Below are 21284 nucleotides of genomic sequence, written 5' to 3'. Positions count from 1 at the left end.
TGTTGGGATCCAAGTGAGAATCTGGTTACTTGATAAGAGGCAAACTCATAGCTGTTGATACAGATCTGGTTGGAAACCTGCTCCTTAGTTCTTTTTGGTGCAAGATGCACAAGATTCGTTACCTACAGAAACCGAGATAATGATGTAGAGAACTCACTCCTCACTTTTGCTCCTATTTACTGTTAAAAACCCATTTCCATAGGTGCTTGAACTAGGGGTGCTGGAGGTGCTGCCACCCCCTGCATCTCCTGGCTTGAAGTGGTTTCCATCATATACAGTGTTTACAGTTTGGTTCAATGGCTCTCAGCACCCCCACTATACAAACTGTTCCACACCCCTACCCATTCCCAACATTTAAATTCACTGAGAATAAATCTTCCTGTTTAGCATCCTCTGAAAGGCCTGTTTAACCTCCTTGTTCCTCAGGCTGTAGATCAGGGGGTTCAACATGGGGATCACAAAGGTATAAAGCAAAGAAATGATTTTGTCATAGTCCATGAGGTACTTTGAACTAGGCCTTAAATAAATGAAAGAGCCTGCTCCATAGAGGATGGTGATGGCTGTTAGGTGGGAGGCGCAGGTGGAGAAGGCTTTGTGCCTGCCCTTTATGAAGCTGATCTTTAGAATAGCGACCACAATGTATGTGTAAGAGACGAGGATGATCAGGAGAGTAGATGTTATCACCACAGCAGTACAGGTGAAATGAACAACGTCTGTGATGTGAGTGTCAGAGCAAGACAGCTTCAGGACGGGGGGCACATCACAGAAGAAATGGTTGATGACATTTGAGTTGCAGAAGGACAAATGAAATATAGATATAGTTTGAATAATTGCATTTATGCAGCTCATGAAGTACTCTAGCACCAGCAGCATGCAAAACTGCTTGGTCATGATGACAGTGTAGAGCAATGGGTTGCAGGTGGCCATGAAGCAATCGTACGCCATGACACCCAAGAGGTAGCATTCACAGGACAACACAACGCATAAGAAGAATTGCAGAGCACACTCAGTGAACAAAATGACTTTTCTTGTTGTTACTAAAGTAATCAGTGTGCTGAAAGTGATAATGGTGGCGTATCCGACATCTAAGAGGGACAGGTTGCTGATGGAAAAAGTACATGGGGGTGTGAAGCTGGGAGTCAGTCCCAATTAAGGTGACCAAGGTGAGGTTCCCCACTAAGGTCAGCAGGTAGATCAACAGAAACATCACAAGGAGGATAACCTGCAGCTTCGGGTTTTCTGTGAATCCTAACAAGATGAACTCAGTCACTGCACTGTGATTCCTTTCTGCCATTTATCCCAGACGTACTCTCCTCTGCAGGTGAGAAAGTGATGATTACACTGAAAGAGGAGACAAATGAGGGCTGATTGACAGTTTCAACAAAGCATAAATTCTTGACAGTGAATATATCTAAGGATTCCATAAGCCTCACACACACTATGAAGATCTCGGTTTCCCTCTACTGGCTGAACTACGTGGAGTATTATGAGTCCACTAGTGGCTTCAAACTGGTTTTTATAGCTCTAGGAATGGTGGCTCGTGCTCTTCTAGCCAGAAGTATAACTTTTGCTGCTAACAACCGACCCATCTGCACAATACCATTTCTAGGTCCAGATTCTGATACAGTTACCCACATCAGTTGGTGCTACCACTGGGCAATGGGACTTTTTGCATGGCAAAGTACTATTTGATATATGGTGTGTGAAAGTATGTGGCATGGGTGCTTATGCACTTTCTGAGCAAGGCTAACTGTTTCATTAGCAGGGGTAGGCAGGAAGTTGCAGGAAAAAGACCTTTATTCAGCATTCTGAGGCTACCCAGTGTTCCATGCAGAGCCTCTAGGGAATCTGTCTTTCTGAACAGGGCAAAGGCAAATGTGACTCCAATCTTGACTGAGGTATCTACCTGCTACTGCAATACAAATAGAAAGTAACAATAAATAATTAATAATGTGCTAACTCACCTTGTTTACGAGAGGAATCTGGTGTCATGCTAATCAATATCAAAGTTAACTGGAAACTGATTAATGTGAGATGCAATTTTGTGTAAAATTGAAAATATGCTTTAGTATTCCCCAATGACCTTTAAGGTGGCAGACCTAAAATGCTTTTATGATCTCTTCCCACCATCACTCATACTTTAAAAAATTCTTCTCTCTTTCTCCTTTAACAGTTGTAGGGTTTGATCCTGTGAACAACTGACAATCACGGATAACTTTACTCACCAGAATAGTTCCACTGTATTTAGTGAACTACTCTTGTGCTTGTTTGCAGGATCAGGCCCTTAGATAACACCAAAGTAAACATTAAGGTTTATTTTTCATATATACAAATTTCTTCCTTTCTGTTCTGGAGCATGCAATAAGACCATTTGATGTCTTTTGTTTCTGAACTTCTTGAGTGCTAGTGCAAATGCTGATGCTTACGATTTAAGTAAGTGGGTAGTATCTCTCACTTGAAAGGAATGGAAAAGCTGATTAAATGAGAATTGCTTTGGCCAAAAAGCTTGTTTAAACAGCCACCTCAGGGTGCCTAATAGTAACCACACAAAGTTTCAGATAATAGCTAACAAAATGAGGCTCAGTGCTATACTTGAATCCACACAGGATCCTAATGCCTGCACAAATCCTTGCGGGACTGAGACCTAGGTTGAGTAATCTATTTCAATTACATTGTAGGACACAAAGACAAAAGAGGAGAGAAGCACAAAATTAAGTGCAGAGATTTCAGTTTATTGAAGTCCAAATTTACAACTGAAGTTTACAACTTATTTCCCCCAAAACAAAAGCTACTTTTGAATTTAGGAGGAATAAATGTCCTTTTCATAATGTACAGACTATATCTTTTAAATAAGTTAATATCTTTGAAAAAAGAGCAATATGTTCCTTTTTTAATGTTGCAGTGCAACTTACAACTTACATGTCTGTGCAATGTACCATGAGGTATATGCCCAGTGAGCAACACACAGTGAAATTTTCCATTCATAAATTCTCGTTGTAGACACACAAAAAGATAACCTGTGATAGAAAAAATGCAGCCAATTACAATAATTCACACAGAACTAATCTGAAAAGAGAAAATAAAAATAAACTAACATTCATAGGCTATATAAATTAGTGGATCACCTCCCAACATAGGTCAAGTATAAAATAAAGTATACTGTTGGGAAACTGAAGAAGTACTGTATTATCCTGGGGTTAAAATTTATTTTTGCCTGTATGAGTCCAAAGTAATTCATTTTCTATCTCTGTAGCATCAGTGAGCTGAAGGACTTTATTTACTACAGAATCTAAATGGTGCCTACTCAAAAAAGGGACCTTCAGATATAAATATGATGGTAATTATTATATTGCAGTCTCAAAATATCCAACCATGTATAAATTGGAATACAATCCAGGATTCTTCCCTGGCTCAGATAGATATTTTGTCATCACCTCTCAGTTTTATTTCAGAGCTAATTAGGAAAACATACAGCAGGTGGGGCTGAAACACCTGTAATGTGGACATACTGGTATGTGAAGCTTTGAATCTTCAAACTTCTTTTCAGGATGGCTCCTATTAAAATACCTTTTTTCTCTTTATGACAGAAAACATACATTTTCTTTTAGAAATAACCACAACATAGCTTTGTGATAAATAACAGTTCTGCCTCTAATACATATATACATATTGTCTGTAAACAAAAATGCCCACAAATCATGGAGTCTCCATGATTTTTATACAAGGCGCTATAGAATTTTTTGTTGTTGAAAACAGTCCTAGTGAAAGTTTGGTTTATAACCTCCTATTGCTACAGAAATAGTAAGAATGTTCATATTTACAAAAGAAAGACCATGGAGACTCCATAGCATTATTTGCTAATGATCTTAGGTTAGCAGAATTTTCAAAATACAGTTCGTGAGCTTGTTCAGATTTGATTAACAGTACAGGTTGAACACCAGCAGCGTAATACTCTAATGCTTTGGTATTTCAACCCCTGAATATACAAAGACATTATTACTACCGCCTACTTCACAGTTTATATGCAAGTAAAGTGCAAGCCATAGTACAAGGGTGTCATACATTTAAGCATTATCTAAAATAGGCTCTCTATTTGTACAAGTCTTAATATCTACTTTAGTAAACTAGACTGATGTCCCCTATGACCCAGCAATTTATGGTGTTACGAGAATATTTTCTTTTTAATTAATACAGCGTCAGTGTCAAATGCAAAAGGACCCTTAACACTAGTGTTTTCCTCTATTGTCTATCTTCTTCTCTTCCTAGCTTCTTAGACTCAATTGCTTCAGTTTCTTGGTAAAACAGAAGTCCTTACTGGATACTAAGCCTAATTTAGCATTTATAACAGGTCTCACTGTTACTTTGACCAGTGAACAGAATTTGTTGGTTCAGACGTGTTTTGTAGTTGCTAGTGACAAAATGCAAGAGAGAATCAAGATCATATGGAAATGTAAGTTATTTGCAACAGTCTGCCAGATGCATTTACAATAAGTAAAAACAGCTGTATTGAGACCCCACAAATGCCTCAGACTGTATACTACTCTAGAAGTTTGGGGATAGAAGTTTATTGGGCATTTCCAGTCAAGTAACATAGTTCTCTACCTTTTTTCTCTCTCGTATAACACCACCACTTATATCAAGTACTGCATATAGAGTGGCTGTAATGCACACTGTACGATGCTCAACTGTCACATTTAATGCATGCAGTATGCATACATATTTTAATAAAAATAGACAGTTCAATTTGTCTATTCCAGCACTGGCCTGTATTAAGAATGACTATAAAAGTTTTCTGAATGCAGTGAATATACAGTCAGTATTTTTTTTTAATGAGGTGTGTAACATTTTCATTAACACAAGATTGCAATAGTATATCAGCCATCTCAAAACCAGACAAAAGTTAAACAATATTAATTTTAATCTTCCTGCCAAATATGGAAGTATGGCATAAACTGTAACATGTAGAAAATAAGTTTTCTTTAAAAAAATGCTCCTTAATTCTATTAGTTATATTAAGATTAGAGAATCAGATGCCTATACATTAATAAATAGAGCTGATCATAATTAAAATACTGGTTCTGCTTATAAGAAGCTAAGGAAATAAAATCTTTTAAAAATCAACCAGAAAAATATTACACTGTTACTTAAATAATAAGAAATATAAAACAATTTTCCATTCACTAATGGATAACATGGCTGAGATTAGATTTAGATACTAAGTGGTATGTGTTAAAACAACATCTTTGCAGGCTCCAAGCTACAGTATGTAAATGTATTTGGGTGGAAAAGGAGATAAAAGACAAAAGCAGAGCGAAATCTAGGACACCTATGAAAGCTTCTTCACAGCTGAGGTTTAATGAGAAAAATCTGATAAATGAAGAAGTAAAAGCAGGCAGTTTAATAAGATCTGATGGGTCAAAAAGGAGCTATAATACCTCTCCTCACATAAAAGTAACAGTCCACAAAAAATCTAAGGCCCCAGCACAGCAATTAACCACAGGCTAAACTTTAAGCAAGTGCATAGTGCCACTGACTCCAGTGGGACTTTGCATGTGCTAAAAGTTAAGCACCTTCTTAAATGTTTTAATAGATATGGGCCAGAGTGCTCAGCACCTTGCCCAAGTTATCCCTAGCTGAGTTAATATTGCTATCACCATTGTTATCCAGTTTTTGCATTCCCCTCTTCTGGGGTCCCAGAGTCCGGGCTCCAGCTCAAGCCCAAATGTCTACCCTGCAATTTTATAACCCTGTAGCCTGAGCCCTGCAAGCCCAAGTTAGCTGACATGGGCCAGCCACAGGTGTTTTATTATAGTGTAGACATACCCTTTATGTCTTCCCTACAAATGCCTAGTTTCCATATTTTGAAACTTAAGCCAATTAAATGCCACTTTAGGAAGTTCTCTCTTGTAGATATTACACTAACATTTGCACAGTTTGAATTGTGGTGTGCTGTGTGCAGAACAATCCATGCAGGCAGATCCCTGATATCCTTGCTGATCCTTTTCAGGATTGGGTTCATGGTAGTAGCTCAGTTTTCTGATTTACCCACATCAGTAAATTGGCATTTAGTCTGTAAATTAAATTATACTTCATATACCATTGGTCAATTGACCTCATACTGTCATAAACAGATAGCTAAGGGTTAATGTCTCTTTCACCTGAAGCACCTGACCAGAGGACCAATCAGGAAACCGGATTTTTTCAACTTTGGGTGGAGGGAACTGAGTGTTTTTGTCTTTGTTTTCTGGCTGCCTGCCTTCTCTGAGCTTTGGAGAAGTAGCTCTACTTTCTAGTCTTCTGTTTCTAAGTGTAAGGACAAAGAGATCAGATAGTAAGTTCTATGGTTTTCTTTTCTTTGGTATTTGCATGAATATAAGTGCTGGAGTGCTTTGATTTGTATTCTTTTGGAATAAGGCTGTTTATTCAATATTCTTTTAAGCAAATTGCCCTGTATTGTGTCATCTTAATACAGAGAGACCATTTGTATTTTTTCTTTCTTTTTTATATAAAGCTTTCTTTTAAAACCTGTTGGAGTTTTTCTTTACTTCAGGGAAATTGAGTCTGTACTCACCAGGGAATTGGTGGGAGGAAGAAATCAAGGGGAGATTTGTGTGTTGGATTGCTAGCCTGACTTTGCATTCCCTCTGGGGGAATAGGAAAGTACTTTTTGTTTCCAGGACTGGAAGCAGAGAGGGAGATTCACTCTGTTTGGATTCACAGAACTTGTGTCTGTGTATCTCTCCAGGAGCACCTGGAGGAGGGGAGGGAAAAAGGATTATTTCCCTTTGTTGTGAGACTCAAGGGATTTGGGTCTTGGGGTCCCCAGGAAAGGTTTTTCAGGGGGACCAGAGTGCCCCAAAACACTCTAATTTTTTGGGTGGTGGCAGCAGGTACCAGGTCCAAGCTGGTAACTAAGCTTGGAGGTTTTCATGCTAACCCCCATATTTTGGACGCTAAGGTCCAAATCTGGGACTAAGGTTATTACATGAGTAGCAGCGGTGGGAGATAGACAGAATCCAGAAGCCAGTAGAAATATTGTATTTTTCTTTTCTCTGCTAAGGGCTTTTTAGCAGAGAGAAGCAGTTGGTTTTAAAAGGGAACCAGAGAGAAATTTTTTTTTCTGCTCTCTCTGGCAGTTTGTGGCTTGCATGTTAAGCAGAAGTCGTTAAGGACTATTAACAGTCTTTTGTCACACAATAGCACTCCCATTGAGAGTCATACCAGCACTTATAGGCATGCAAATAAAGTGGTTTTTCTGGTTTCCCTTCATTGAACATTAGCTAGAGAGAGAAAAGGAAAAAAGCACTGTTGCTAGGCAGACTTCAGGAGGCAACAGAACCTGCAGTTCAGAAGATAAACACCGGAGGGCACCCCAACACAAGAAAACAGGAACCATGACTTCTAAGGCAAAAATTGACGCCGAAGAACAAATCAAAGAAGCTGAACACAGGCGACAGATGGAGATGAAAGAAAAGGAAGAAAGCATGAAACTGGCAGCCTTCCAAAGAGAACAGGCAGCCCAAGAGGCAGCACACAAAAGAAAACTAGAAGAAGAAGAGAGAGCCTACCGAAGGAAACAAGCAGAAGAAGAGTTGGCCCACCACCGAGAAATGGAAAAACACCAAAAAGAAATGGAAAAACACCAAAAAGAAATGGAAAAACAACAAAAAGAAATGGAAAAACAACAAAAAGAGAATGAAGAGAAGGAAAAACAGAGAAAACATGAACTGGAGTTGGTAAAAGCTGGGCTGCATGTGCCAGCCAACCCTAACAACCCGGCGCCCATTATTGCTCCACAGCACAGGAAATTTCCCACTTACAAGGCAGGTGATGACACCGAGGCCTTCTTGGAAAACTTTGAAAGAGCCTGTCTTGGGTACAGCATTCCCGAAGACCAGTACATGGTAGAATTGAGGTCACAGCTCAGTGGACCTTTAGCAGAGGTGGCAGCTGAAATGCCTAAGCACCAAATGAATGACTATAAACTTTTTCTAACCAAGGCCAGATACAGGATGGGGATAACCCCAGATCATGCCCGTCGGCGCTTCAGAACCCAAAAGTGGAAACCAGAGGTGTCATTTCCCAAACACGCCTACTACATTGCAAAAAACTATGAGGCCTGGCTAACAGGAAACAACATTCAAACCTTGGAAGAACTGAACCTCCTCATACAAATGGAGCAGTTCTTGGATGGTGTTCCTAAAGACATCACACGGTACATACAAGATGGAAACCCCAAGAATATCGCTGAGGCGGGGGAGATTGGAGCCAAATGGATGAAACTGGCAGAAAGCAAGAAAGCTACTGTCAAGGGGAACGATTACCCCAGGGGGCACACAGACCATAAACCCTACAACCGAGGACAGCCAAAGACCCCACATACCACCCAAGTAAAGCCACAGATACCCTACCCTTCAACCTCACCAGTCTCCAGTAACTCACCTCGGCCCAGTGACCCATCAGATGGAAGATGCTTTAAGTGTAATGAACTGGGACATATCAAGGCCAAGTGTCCCAAGAACACCATGCGAGTGCAATTCATTACACCACCATCACACCAAAGATCCCCAGGCCCGGATGCCTCTCAAATACCCTTGGAGCGAAGGGAAAATTTGAGAGTGGGCGGAAAGAAGGTTACTGCGTGGAGAGACACGGGGGCACAAGTGTCAGCTATCCACCAATCCTTCGTTGACCCCAAATTCATCAACCCAAAGGCCAAAGTTACAATTTACCCCTTCATGTCACAAGCTGTAGACTTGCCTACAGCTCAACTGCCTGTCCAGTACAAAGGCTGGTCAGGAATGTGGACTTTTGCAGTCTATGACAATTATCCTATCCCCATGCTACTGGGGGAAGACTTGGCCAACCAGGTGAGGCGGGCCAAGAGAGTGGGAATGGTTACACGTAGCCAAACCAGGCAAGCTTCCAGACCCATTCCTGTTCCTGAGCCGTCCACAGAGGCCCCGTCTGTGTTACCAGAAACCCAGACAGAGGTAGTGGACCCGGATTCCATGCCTACCACTGAAACAGCCACAGCATCTCCAGTCCCAGGCCCGGAACTGGAACAGCAACCAGCACCAGCAAGTGCAACTACATCTTCAAACTCAACGCCAGAGGGCGCCAGCGAGCCAAAACTGGCAGAAGCCACAGACAGCCATACCCAAAAGGCTCAGCCAGAGCCTGAAATACCCTCAGGTGCACCAGCGAAGAGCGGGTCACCAGCAACGGAAACAACCCCATCACCTACATCGCTTCCAGAGGGACCAAGCCCAAGTCCACAGTCTGAGGAAGAACTGGTGACCCCAGCCTCAAGGGAGCAGTTCCAGACTGAACAGGAAGCGGATGACAGCCTTCAGAAAGCGTGGGCGGCGGCACGGAGCACCCCACCGCCTCTCAGCTCTTCTAATCGATCCCGGTTTGTTATAGACCAAGGACTTTTATACAAGGAAATTCTTTCTGGTGGACACCGGGAAGAATGGCAGCCGCAAAAACAGTTGGTGGTTCCAACTAAGTACCGGGAGAAGCTCTTAAGCTTAGCCCATGATCATCCCAGTGGCCATGCTGGGGTGAACAGAACCAAGGACCGGTTGGGGAAGTCCTTCCACTGGGAGGGGATGGGCAAGGATGTTGCCAAGTATGTCCGGTCTTGTGAGGTATGCCAAAGAGTGGGTAAGCCTCAAGACCAGGTCAAGGCCCCTCTCCAGCCACTCCCCATAATTGAGGTCCCATTTCAGCGAGTAGCTGTGGATATTCTGGGCCCTTTCCCAAAAAAGACGCCCAGAGGAAAGCAGTACGTACTGACTTTAGTGGACTTTGCTACCCGATGGCCAGAAGCAGTCGCTCTAGGCAACACCAGGGCTAACACTGTGTGCCTGGCCCTAACAGACATCTTTGCCAGGGTAGGTTGGCCCTGCGACATCCTTACAGATTCAGGGTCTAATTTCCTGGCAGGGACCATGGAAAAACTGTGGGAAACTCATGGGGTGAATCACTTGGTTGCCACCCCATACCACCATCAAACCAATGGCCTGGTGGAAAGGTTCAATGGAACTTTGGGGGCCATGATACGAAAATTCATCAACGAATTCTCCAATAATTGGGACCTAGTGTTGCAGCAGTTGCTGTTTGCCTACAGGGCTGTACCACATCCCAGTTTAGGGTTTTCACCATTTGAACTTGTGTATGGTCACGAGGTTAAGGGGCCATTACAGTTGGTGAAGCAGCAATGGGAGGGGTTTACGCCTTCTCCAGGAACTAACATTCTGGACTTTGTAAGCAACCTACAAAGCACCCTCCGACACTCTTTAGCCCTTGCTAGAGAGAATCTAAAGGATGCTCAGGAAGAGCAAAAGGCCTGGTATGACAGACATGCCAGAGATCGGTCCTTCAAGGTAGGAGACCAGGTTATGGTCTTGAAGGCGCAACAGGCCCATAAGATGGAAGCATCATGGGAAGGGCCCTTCACGGTCCAAGAGCGCCTGGGAGCTGTAAACTACCTCATAGCATTTCCCAATTCCTCACTAAAGCCTAAAGTGTACCATGTTAATTCTCTCAAGCCTTTCTATTCCAGAGACTTACAGGTTTGTCAGTTTACAGTCCAGGGAGATGATGCTGAGTGGCCTGACGGTGTCTACTACGACGGAAAAAAAGACGGTGGCGTGGAAGAGGTGAACCTCTCAACCACCCTGGAACGTCTGCAGCGGCAACAAATCAAGGAGCTGTGCACTAGCTTCGCCCCATTGTTCTCAGCCACCCCAGGACGGACTGAACGGGCATACCACTCCATTAATACAGGTAATGCTCACCCAATCAGAACCCCACCCTACCGAGTGTCTCCTCATGCCCAAGCTGCTATAGAACGGGAGATCCAGAACATGCTACAGATGGGTATAATCCGCTCATCTACCAGTGCATGGGCATCTCCAGTGGTTCTGGTACCCAAACCAGATGGGGAAATACGCTTTTGCGTGGACTACCGTAAGCTAAATGCTGTAACTCGTCCGCCATTGTGTACGCCCTGGAAAAGCTACGCCCATATGTTTGGGGACGGCGGTTCCAACTACAAACTGACCATGCTGCACTAAAGTGGCTTCATACTGCCAAGGGGAACAACAAGAAACTTCTTCGTTGGAGTTTAGCTCTCCAAGATTTTGATTTTGAAATTCAACACATCACAGGAGCTTCTAACAAAGTAGCTGATGCACTCTCCCGTGAGAGTTTCCCAGAATTCAGTAGTTAAAAAGTGTTCTTAAAATGTAGAAGTCTGTTAGTTATATACTTAGGAGTATATGTAAAGGTGTATGTGTTGTATTAATCTGTTTATTTTCAAGTTCTAGAAGGAAATCGCCGCCAGTGAGCTTCCCCACTGTCTGCAATTTGGGGGGCGTGTCATAAACAGATAGCTAAGGGTTAATGTCTCTTTCACCTGAAGCACCTGACCAGAGGACCAATCAGGAAACCGGATTTTTTCAACTTTGGGTGGAGGGAACTGAGTGTTTTTGTCTTTGTTTTCTGGCTGCCTGCCTTCTCTGAGCTTTGGAGAAGTAGCTCTACTTTCTAGTCTTCTGTTTCTAAGTGTAAGGACAAAGAGATCAGATAGTAAGTTCTATGGTTTTCTTTTCTTTGGTATTTGCATGAATATAAGTGCTGGAGTGCTTTGATTTGTATTCTTTTGGAATAAGGCTGTTTATTCAATATTCTTTTAAGCAAATTGCCCTGTATTGTGTCATCTTAATACAGAGAGACCATTTGTATTTTTTCTTTCTTTTTTATATAAAGCTTTCTTTTAAAACCTGTTGGAGTTTTTCTTTACTTCAGGGAAATTGAGTCTGTACTCACCAGGGAATTGGTGGGAGGAAGAAATCAAGGGGAGATTTGTGTGTTGGATTGCTAGCCTGACTTTGCATTCCCTCTGGGGGAATAGGAAAGTACTTTTTGTTTCCAGGACTGGAAGCAGAGAGGGAGATTCACTCTGTTTGGATTCACAGAACTTGTGTCTGTGTATCTCTCCAGGAGCACCTGGAGGAGGGGAGGGAAAAAGGATTATTTCCCTTTGTTGTGAGACTCAAGGGATTTGGGTCTTGGGGTCCCCAGGAAAGGTTTTTCAGGGGGACCAGAGTGCCCCAAAACACTCTAATTTTTTGGGTGGTGGCAGCAGGTACCAGGTCCAAGCTGGTAACTAAGCTTGGAGGTTTTCATGCTAACCCCCATATTTTGGACGCTAAGGTCCAAATCTGGGACTAAGGTTATTACACATACAATCTCAAGTCTCACAGGTCTTTCTGGGACACCTGTGTCATGGGATAGTTAAGCCTTTGGGCTCAGATTCTCTGGAGCAGCTGAGTGGCACTTGGCACAAGTCCAGTGTGTTTAAAAGGGAGCAAAAATTGCTTTAAGTCACCTCTGTGACTCCCTGACCCTAAGGCCATTAAATGTTGGCCAACCTTAGGCATTCAGACAACTCTGTCTCACAATGACTTCCAACAGCTCCAAGGGCCTGACTGCCAGGGTTTGCCAGGATATAGGGAAGCCCCAGCTATGTTCCCTTTCTCATAGGCACATGCACTGTGTTGGTGAGTGAAAGGGCTTTACACAGCATGGTGGCCTCATGCCACTGGAGGATTGCAGGAGATTGCATGTTGAGATAGTACTCAAAGACCCAGATCAGATGGCCTTAAGTGTGCTTTGTGTCACTGAAAAAGTACAAAAGCAGATTTAATGGATCTGAGTTTAATGGCCCTTGGAGTTTCATAATGTTCCTCAGAGATGTACTGTACTTTAGGCACGATATGGAATTTCTGCCAGAATCTTAATTTTGATGTCAACACTTTCATCACCATTGATAACATTCCCAGTTTCTACCCTTTCAACAGTCCAGTCTAAATCACCTTAAAGTCAGTAGTAAGACACCCATCAACTTCAGTAAGAGGTTGGTCAGGACTCAAGATTTCTGTAGAATAACTGGAGAACTTCCTTAGTAAAAAGAACAGAAGGTGCTACAAGTACTCTTGTTCTTTTTGCAGATACAGACTAACACAGCTGCTACTCTGAAACCTTCCTTAGTAAAAGCTTTCAAATGGTACCCTTCCCCAAACTGCAATATTTTGACACATACAGCATGCATACTTTGACCTAGAAAACTATAATTAAAGAGAAGTTGGGGTAAAGTTAAGTTTTCATCTAAGGTCCCCAAACCAAATTAGAGCTGCCAAGAGCTACTCTAATTTACAGCAGCCTCCTGACAGCTTGTCTAGCGGCTGTGTCACAGCCCAGAATCTTCATTGCACTATGGAGATAATGCCTCTGATACCCATGATGACAGCTCTACACTGTTGTCTCCACCCTTTGTGTGACACCTATGGCCTGTATTTGCTTTTGCATGTAGGAACTGGGCTAAGACATAGCCTCTGACTCAACATCTCTGCTCCATGATTAAATAATATTGATGTTGCAACTTGTTAGAGCTTCGCTTTTCCTTTGATTATTTCTTTTTATTAAACAGAATGAGTTCAGGGACATTTTCATTTCATAATATGACAAAATAAAAAATGTCTCAAACCCTTCAGGAAGTGCTACTGAGATAGATAGATATCAGGATGATATTAGAGGAAATGGAAGAATAACAATAATAAAAAAAAAGAGGGTGGCTGGTGAAAAGCATACAGTTACAAAATAACATCTAGCAACAAAAAGACATACTGAAGTTTGTGGAGTCGCAGGGAAGCCATGCTGATTGAGTGACATCTTTGGTTAAAAATATTACTGGCAGAAAGTGAGAATAAAGCCTCAAAGTGTTTGGATAACTTTGAAAACATTTGAATAAATAAAATACATCCAAACATATTGTTTATGTGGTTGAAGATAATGAGAATACATCTGAGTATTCAGGCAGGAATTCTGTTGAAATAATAAATATATATCGATTCTGGGCTTGATTTTGTGCCACCATTGAAGTCAAGAGAGAGCCAATCCTGCCCTTACTCATATGCAACCATATTGATGTTAGCAGGACTCTATGGGGTGTTAGGGCAAATTTGGATCAGGAAATTTTGCCACTGATTTCACTGAAATGCGATCAGGCCCACTGTTTATAAATAAAATCTTTGGATCACAACTTGCATTCCAATTGGCTTAAAGGTTACAAATCCCTAAACAATTTGTGCTAATGCAGGTTTATGCACAATTTGTATAACATATAATATCTACAACAGTATCTATAGATAAATAAATAAACCCAGCTTCCACAGTATTTATTTATCCAAGAGTCACTATGGACTCCAAACCTCATTGCACTGGAGCAGAGCTTTGCACAACTGAAGCAATGGGGAGGCAGATGTCTCTAAGGCATCTGTTGTCTTCCCTGAACCTCAGGGCTAGCTAGGAGCTGAGCCAACTGTGAGCACAAATTTGAACAGCCTCAGTGCCATTATGCCACAAGGTTCACTGGAATGCTGTGTTCCCTAGCCCTGCCCTTATGACACGTTTTACACTGGGAGCAAGAACTGGTGGAGTAGATCTGTCTATATTCTTTTCTTCTGAGATTCTTCTATGCCAAGATAACTTTCTAACAGCCTCTTTTAGGGCAGCTTTTTGACTTTCTTTCACAGCCTGAAAAGGCAAAATAGTCAGAAGCAGAGCCAAATATCTGACCTCATACGTCAAACAAAATGTCTGTATTAACCAGCCTAATAATTTATTTTATCCAGTGGAAAAGACAGAGGCTATTTTTAAGATGTAGGATGTATAATTCACATTTTAAAAACAATTTCTTATTTTACTTAAAGAACTCCACATCTTTATTCTCAAGTGTTTTTTTTTAAAACCTAAATACAGAAAGTCTTGTCTTGTTTGGGTTAGAAAGTTAAACTCTGCTTCTCCTAATATTAAACAGAAGTTGAGGGGCATACATTGGTTGACATTTTTTTAGCAAATCAGCTTTAACTGATTCTTATTTATTGTACATAATTTTGTATGCATGTAAGTAAATGTGTCAAAATTCTTTGTCTTTATTGAAATGTTAGTGATATTTGTAAAAGCTAAAAGAATAAAAATACTGTTTTAGACTTAGAAATATTTTTTCCCCTGTTTTAGGGGCTAAGCATTGCTCTAAACCTATCTCCCAGTTTGTCTCAACCCCAGCCATGAGAAACCTCGCCAGAGTAAAAGGCGAAAGATTTATACAAATAGTTCATTTTCCTTATTAGCCCACTTTTAAAAATCCTGAATAACCAAAACACATTTTAGCTTCCTTGCTGGGGATGACTCTCCAAGAGTAAAATATAGACTCATATCACTTAGAACTTCAAAACGAATAGACTCATGCCGAGGAAAGCTTTAAGAAAATATGTTCAAAAGAAGTTGTGATCTCTTAAGCCATGGGAGGAATTAGTTTTATGGCCTAGTCTAATTTCAGCTACTCATTATCTTTCAGAAATACCTTTGATTATTTTTCTTTTAATTATACAAAACCTTCTGAGAAATGAAGGTTGCGATCCAGTGTCTTAGCTATCATTTGTGTTTATTTTTGGAGGCACATATCCACTAAGAAAAAATATTCTTTTTTCTATTTTATCTCTATCCAATTAATATTTGAGAAGAAGAGTGTAAGTTCACTTTTTAATGTTTACCGAAGACTTCATTTAACAAATTCTCCTGTCAAGTGGCATTTTTTGATCTTTGGGTTATAATACAGTGGAATCCCTCTTGAGTATTGTTTTAAAATCTTAGTACAAAAGCACAGACTGTGGTTTGGGTTTGAACCAAAATGCAGATGGTTTAAATCTCAGTAAGAACACCAAAAGCACAATCCATTTAATTAGTATTCGGTGACCAATAGCTTCTTGTTAGTGCATATATAGTATGCAGTACAATTTCAGAGTGGCTTTTCCACCTTACACGATTGCTTATTTCAATACATAATACTCCTTCCACACCATATGGAGGACAACAATAAAAAAATAGTGAGATATAGATATCTATATCTATAATATTTATAGATCTGATATGAACAACAGTTAGAAAGATACCTCTTTTCATGCTCTTTCTATTCAGTGGTGCACTAATTAAAATGTTCACATAGTAAATACATTCAGATTTGTGTTTACTGTTTGTATATGAATATCACAACTCTGATTTTGGTGAATGTGTGATGGCAAGTTTTTCTTGGTCTATTCCCTGCACCTTCATTATTGCTCCAGTTCAGCAAAGCACTTAGGCACAGGCTTAACTTTAAGTGCATGCTTAAATCCATCACTATTCAGCAGAGCACTTAGGGCTTAATCCTGCTCCTCTGAAGCCAATGGGAATTTTGCCATTAACTTAAACAGCAGCAGGATCATACCCTTTTAAGCCCATGCTTACGGACCCATTGACCTGAATGGGACCTAGCATGGACTTAATTGCTTTGTCGAATTAGGGACCTAAATGTATGTTCTATCCAAATGTAATTATAATTGTACTGCAATGATTTCATGATTCAAGAGCTGGTGTGATGCAGAGAACCCAATATAAAGGTCAGTAATACTCTTCTACTAATAATATAACTATATCTTGGAATTATTTCAGGGTGAATTTTTTTACCACTGTGTCCACTGTGGTTCAAATAAATGATGGTGTAATAGTGATAACAGAAAAATAAGTAGTATTCCTTTTTTTCAGGTACCGTATTGTAAATGAACTAAACAAAAGGATGCTTTCTCACTAAATTCTGGTCTCTCTAAAGTAAGTAAATTTATCTCCTTGAGCCATTTTTTTCCCGTTTCATATCATAACAAATAATTTGAACTTTACAATTTGATTTCTTCTGTGAAACTAGAACTGGGCACATACTGCAAAACCATTTTTCGGCAAATATTTATTCAAATTTATATATGAAATTGCTTTGATTGTTCTGTTTGCTTTCTAAGACTATTTTAATAAATAAGTTCACTAGCAGGAACGTTTGCAGAAACTTGAGTTTTAAGTGCATATTCAAGAATATTTATGGAAAGCAGATTCTGTTTTCATAAATGCAAGTATTCACTCCAAAAACCTGATTCTTCAAGTTTCTAAGCAGGGAACAGAAAGAAACCATGTGATTTTATTCACCCATTTAAAACTAACTAATACAGATTGAATTTCAAATACTGAATTGAATGCTTGCAATTAACTTGTTCATGAAGTATCTACAGATAAAGAATTATATGGTGAATAATTTTGAATATGAATTCTTTACCCAGACCTATGACAGTCTGATATACAAACAATTGATCAGTTCAAGAATCTTTTACTTAATTCTCAATCTTGAAGCCTCAGATAACAATATTTTAATAATTATGACTCACAGGTTTGTGGCACTAAATTCACAGTGGTGTGATTATGAAAACTGCCATAGCTACCATCTTCAGAAGCAGATGTTTTTCTTTTACCATGAAACACTTCAAAGTAGATAGAAAAGTCAGATCAAGTGACAGCATCGGTGAACAACCAGCTTTCTTTTACTTGTATCTTAACCTCTTCTGTGCCACACTTGCATGCCTGTGGCCACTTCTTTTAAAGGCAAGCTCGTTCTTTTAAAAATAAGCACAACATCAAAGTGGCACGTACAGTATACCCATAGGGCTAAAGGAGAGTCTATTTACTGGATATATACACTATACACTGTAAGGCACACGGAAGTGGTTAAGTTGACTTTATTACTCTGGTCTTCTGTAATTTCATAAAGATGGTAGCTACTACTGCTTGGAAAGGTTGGAAAAAAATGTGCACCCCTAAGAGTGGCCAATGTATTTTTATATATATATATATATATATATATATATATATATATATATATATATATATATATATATATATATATATATATATATATATATATATATATATATATATATATATATATATATATATATTATTTCCTTCAAGAAAAACTTGTGAAAAGGTGAATTTTAGGGTATTTTAAAAAATATAAACTACCATGTTACCTTTTATATATGTCGATATGTTTACATATATAAAAATGGTTGTAAGAACTCATTACTATAAGCTTAGCTTTAGTATAGTCCTTAAATAAATATACTGGTATATATTTTCCATTACACTTCTTCACTGCTTCTTTCTAATGCAGAACTTGATAAGCATGTTGGTTGATAATAGCAAACAAAATAATTCAGAACAGAATAATACTTATCATGCAATGTAGTAGGCATCCTGTGGCACTATTCTCTTATCCAAGTTATTTACAGTACTGCTGAGTACATTTACAAATATTACAGAGTTTGCCATATTGGATTTCTCATGGCACTCAGCAAGTGTTCATGGTGCTAGTCCTGTCAGACATGTGTTTCAATGAATGAATGTGTGTGTGTCAGCAGTGGTGTGGGGGTTATAAGTTCAGCGGCTCCATTTTGAGGTTTCAGAGCAGCGCTGTACTCACAAATGTCCAGGAAAAATTCATAGTTCTTTAGCTTCCACTCTTTGAACTTCTTTGATGTCAAGTTGGGATCATCCAGAAGATTGTTGATAGTTACCAAGTCCCCTTCCTTTGCCTGTTAAATGCCAAAACAAACCACAGCACATTTCAGAAATACAATTTAAATGACATGTTGTACTTGGCCTTTTATTTGTCCTTGAGCGCTAACGAAAGGTGCTAGAGCAACTGCAATGCACACTAAGGTCCTTTATCTATACACAGAACTGTTACAGCTCACAGTGAAAGGCAATCTATATCCGTTGGCATGATTCCACAGTGGCTTTCAGTGACCATCTCTAATTGTAAAAGTGTAGTAAATTAGGTCTTCTTGACAATTTAGTCCTTGGCATCCTTCTTGACACAGGTAACAAGAGTGCCAAATACTGGCAATGGTTGTGAGGTTGGCAACTGTCCCCTACCTTCTGTTTCTCTCAGTACTGCCAAAGTTTCCTTGTCACCTAATTCTCTCTCTAAAATAAAAGTCCATACACTGAAAACTTTAAGAAGCTACACTGTTACAATTTCATGTTGAACATAAACATTAATGGTAACAGCTTACTTTTAAAGTGCTCTTGAGAACTCTGATGTGATGAAGTTTTTCATTGATAATTGGATCATTGCACCTCTTTACAAAAGACTTCCGGAATTCCTGCTTGGTAGAAAGACGCTGCTCTCCAAAGGCTGACAAGCTGGCTTGTTCCAAAGACTTGTACAGCTCTTGCAGACCATCTGTACTTTCCCTGATTTCCTTTATGTTTTCTGGAAAAAAAAATATTTTTTTAACAATCCAGGCAACTTTGGAAGATCCTGAAAAGCTCAAGAATTCTGAAAGTTGCCTATAGAATAACCACCTGATATCCTTTCCTGATTGGAGAATTGATAAAAATCAATTGTTCTGGTCAACAATAAAGTTGGAATCAGAACATACACAGACTTTCTGAACCAAAATTATGGTGTAGTAACTAATGCAATCTCCATATTTTCAGCTTTCTTGGAAATTATAATTCTGCCACAAAGATATTCATATAAAGCCTGATCATTCATCAGTGAGGTCAATGGCAAAGCTCCCATTGAGGTCAATGGTTAGTATTGGTGTCACAGTCCCTTCAAAATCTTACCTTCTTCACAGAAACTATTTTGCTTTTTTATAAGTTTCTCTTCAGACTTCTCTTCTATTATGCCTGAAGACTTCACATGTCCTTTGCCCCTGACATCTCTGTTTCGTGGAAGGCTTTGACTACGTTGCTTCTGGGGCCTGTTATGAGAACTATATCCTTTTTGCCACTCCACCAAAGGGAAAGGTCCATCTCGTTCATGATTGTAACGTCTTTGGACTGGTAATGTTGCCTGTCTTCGCCTCTCTGGTGACATTCCAGGTCGGCCACTCATGTATTCTGGGTCAGGAGGAACAGTCTGAAGAAAATGGAGGCCAGAACTGGTTAAGGGGGTCTCTATCAGGTCCTGCCATGAGCGCCTCTCTCGATAGGGAGGTCTGCATCCTGACAAGTGTGTACTTCCTGTGGCATCTTGTCGGGAATCCTCTGCAGAAGAATAAGAGTGGGTAGATTCGCTTGAAAAGTGTCGACCATGTTTGGGTTCAGGGAATGGACTTGAAGAATTCACCTAAAAAGGAATGAAAATATCTTATTATAAAGACATAATTGTGACTAGACATTGGCAAACCACAACAGATACAGTTCAGTATATGTTAGTACTAACCAAATGATCTGATTTGTATAGTTTGATATATCACAATATAAACTCTTAGTGAGCAAGACATAACTAACTGTGTAATACTTTATGTAAGCACTATATTTTTAACCACTCCCTATTCTTGTTTTGACACATTCTCTGCCCAAGAGCCACTCCTGCTGGAAAGGACAGGATAGCACTGGTATAGGTTTTGCAAAGACCTAACCAGCTTACAGCTAGTCCAGCAGTGTGTTTTGAAGAAGACATGGAAGCCCCAGAAAGAAACCATAACTGGATTTCCTTTCTTTTCAAAGGGCAGATGTTCCAGCCAAACAGGGAAGAAAAAAAAAAAAAAAGACACTTCAGCATCCAAGAAAACTTAAATTTTAGGGGACTGCTGAGCTTATCCAAATTATTTTAATTAAATTCTGCTTGGTCTTTGTATTATTTTAATTAAAAAAAGAGAGAAAGGCAAAAAAGTGGAAAAACAGAAAGGGAGGGGCTTAACCTGTATCCCGGTTGATAAAACAGCATCACATGGGTGAAAATCAGTCTGAACTTCACCCATGTGATGCTGTTGCCTCAGTCATTCTTTCTTTGGTTCTGGTTGTGTGAGGATCGTGTCATTCACGCTGAAGAAAAATCTGAAAGAAAAATAGAGAACAGTCCTATCTGCACTTAGAAACAAAGATTAAATATCACAGCCTACTCATGTATTGTATAGCAGCAGTGCTTTTATCAGTTATCAGAACCTGCCCATACACTGTACACAACTTTTATCAGCTATTTTTTGCTTTAAAACACTTAAGAAAAATATTGCAGATACAATGGGTATTTTACAAAATGCTATATTTTGAAAGAAGCTTGTCTTTAAAGATATGTTTCTTATAAATAAAGTATGTTTCCTCCAGATCATGACTATTATATGCATATAATCTAAAAATCTTAATTTCCAGTAAACATGGAACACAGTAGATACAGTATAAACTCTCAGTTAAGAGAGATGAACCAAGCACAAGACATTTTATTCATACTGAAGTCAAAAATCTATGTATTCCTTTTGTATTGGATTTTTCTTTTTTAAAGAAAAAAATGGCTTGACCACACTAGGTAAACACAGCAGAGTAAGACAGCAGATGCCTCT

General features: G+C 39.7%; 1 protein-coding gene, 1 long non-coding RNA gene and 1 pseudogene across 2 annotated transcripts in view; all 3 read right to left on the bottom strand.

The window, feature by feature from the left end:
* Positions 1–360: 360 nt before the first annotated feature.
* Positions 361–1294, bottom strand: LOC127056805 (olfactory receptor 1019-like; annotated as a pseudogene).
* A 1417-nt stretch (positions 1295–2711) lies between these two features.
* LOC127056824 (uncharacterized) lies at positions 2712–15152 on the bottom strand. Its single transcript, XR_007775930.1, has 2 exons — positions 12274–15152; positions 2712–6135 (listed from the first exon to the last, which is right to left on the bottom strand). It is a non-coding gene; the product is annotated as an uncharacterized LOC127056824 (long non-coding RNA).
* Positions 15153–17947: 2795 nt separating this feature from the next.
* The window catches only part of LOC127056817 (connector enhancer of kinase suppressor of ras 2-like), a 523096-nt gene continuing 519759 nt past the window's right edge, over positions 17948–21284 (bottom strand). The window contains exons 22-24 of the mRNA XM_050965117.1: positions 19567–20071; positions 19008–19207; positions 17948–18524 (exon numbers count right to left, since the gene is read on the bottom strand). Of these exons, the coding sequence (XP_050821074.1) occupies positions 18309–18524; positions 19008–19207; positions 19567–20071 (921 nt within the window). The 3' untranslated portion in view covers positions 17948–18308. The remainder of the gene's footprint in view (positions 18525–19007; positions 19208–19566; positions 20072–21284) is intronic.

The sequence above is a fragment of the Gopherus flavomarginatus genome, chromosome 8, assembly GCF_025201925.1.
Source record: "Gopherus flavomarginatus isolate rGopFla2 chromosome 8, rGopFla2.mat.asm, whole genome shotgun sequence".
In the NCBI taxonomy this organism is placed as follows: Eukaryota; Metazoa; Chordata; order Testudines; family Testudinidae; genus Gopherus; species Gopherus flavomarginatus.
Note: the sequence above shows the minus strand (reverse complement) of the source record. Positions and strands in the feature narration are given on the sequence as shown.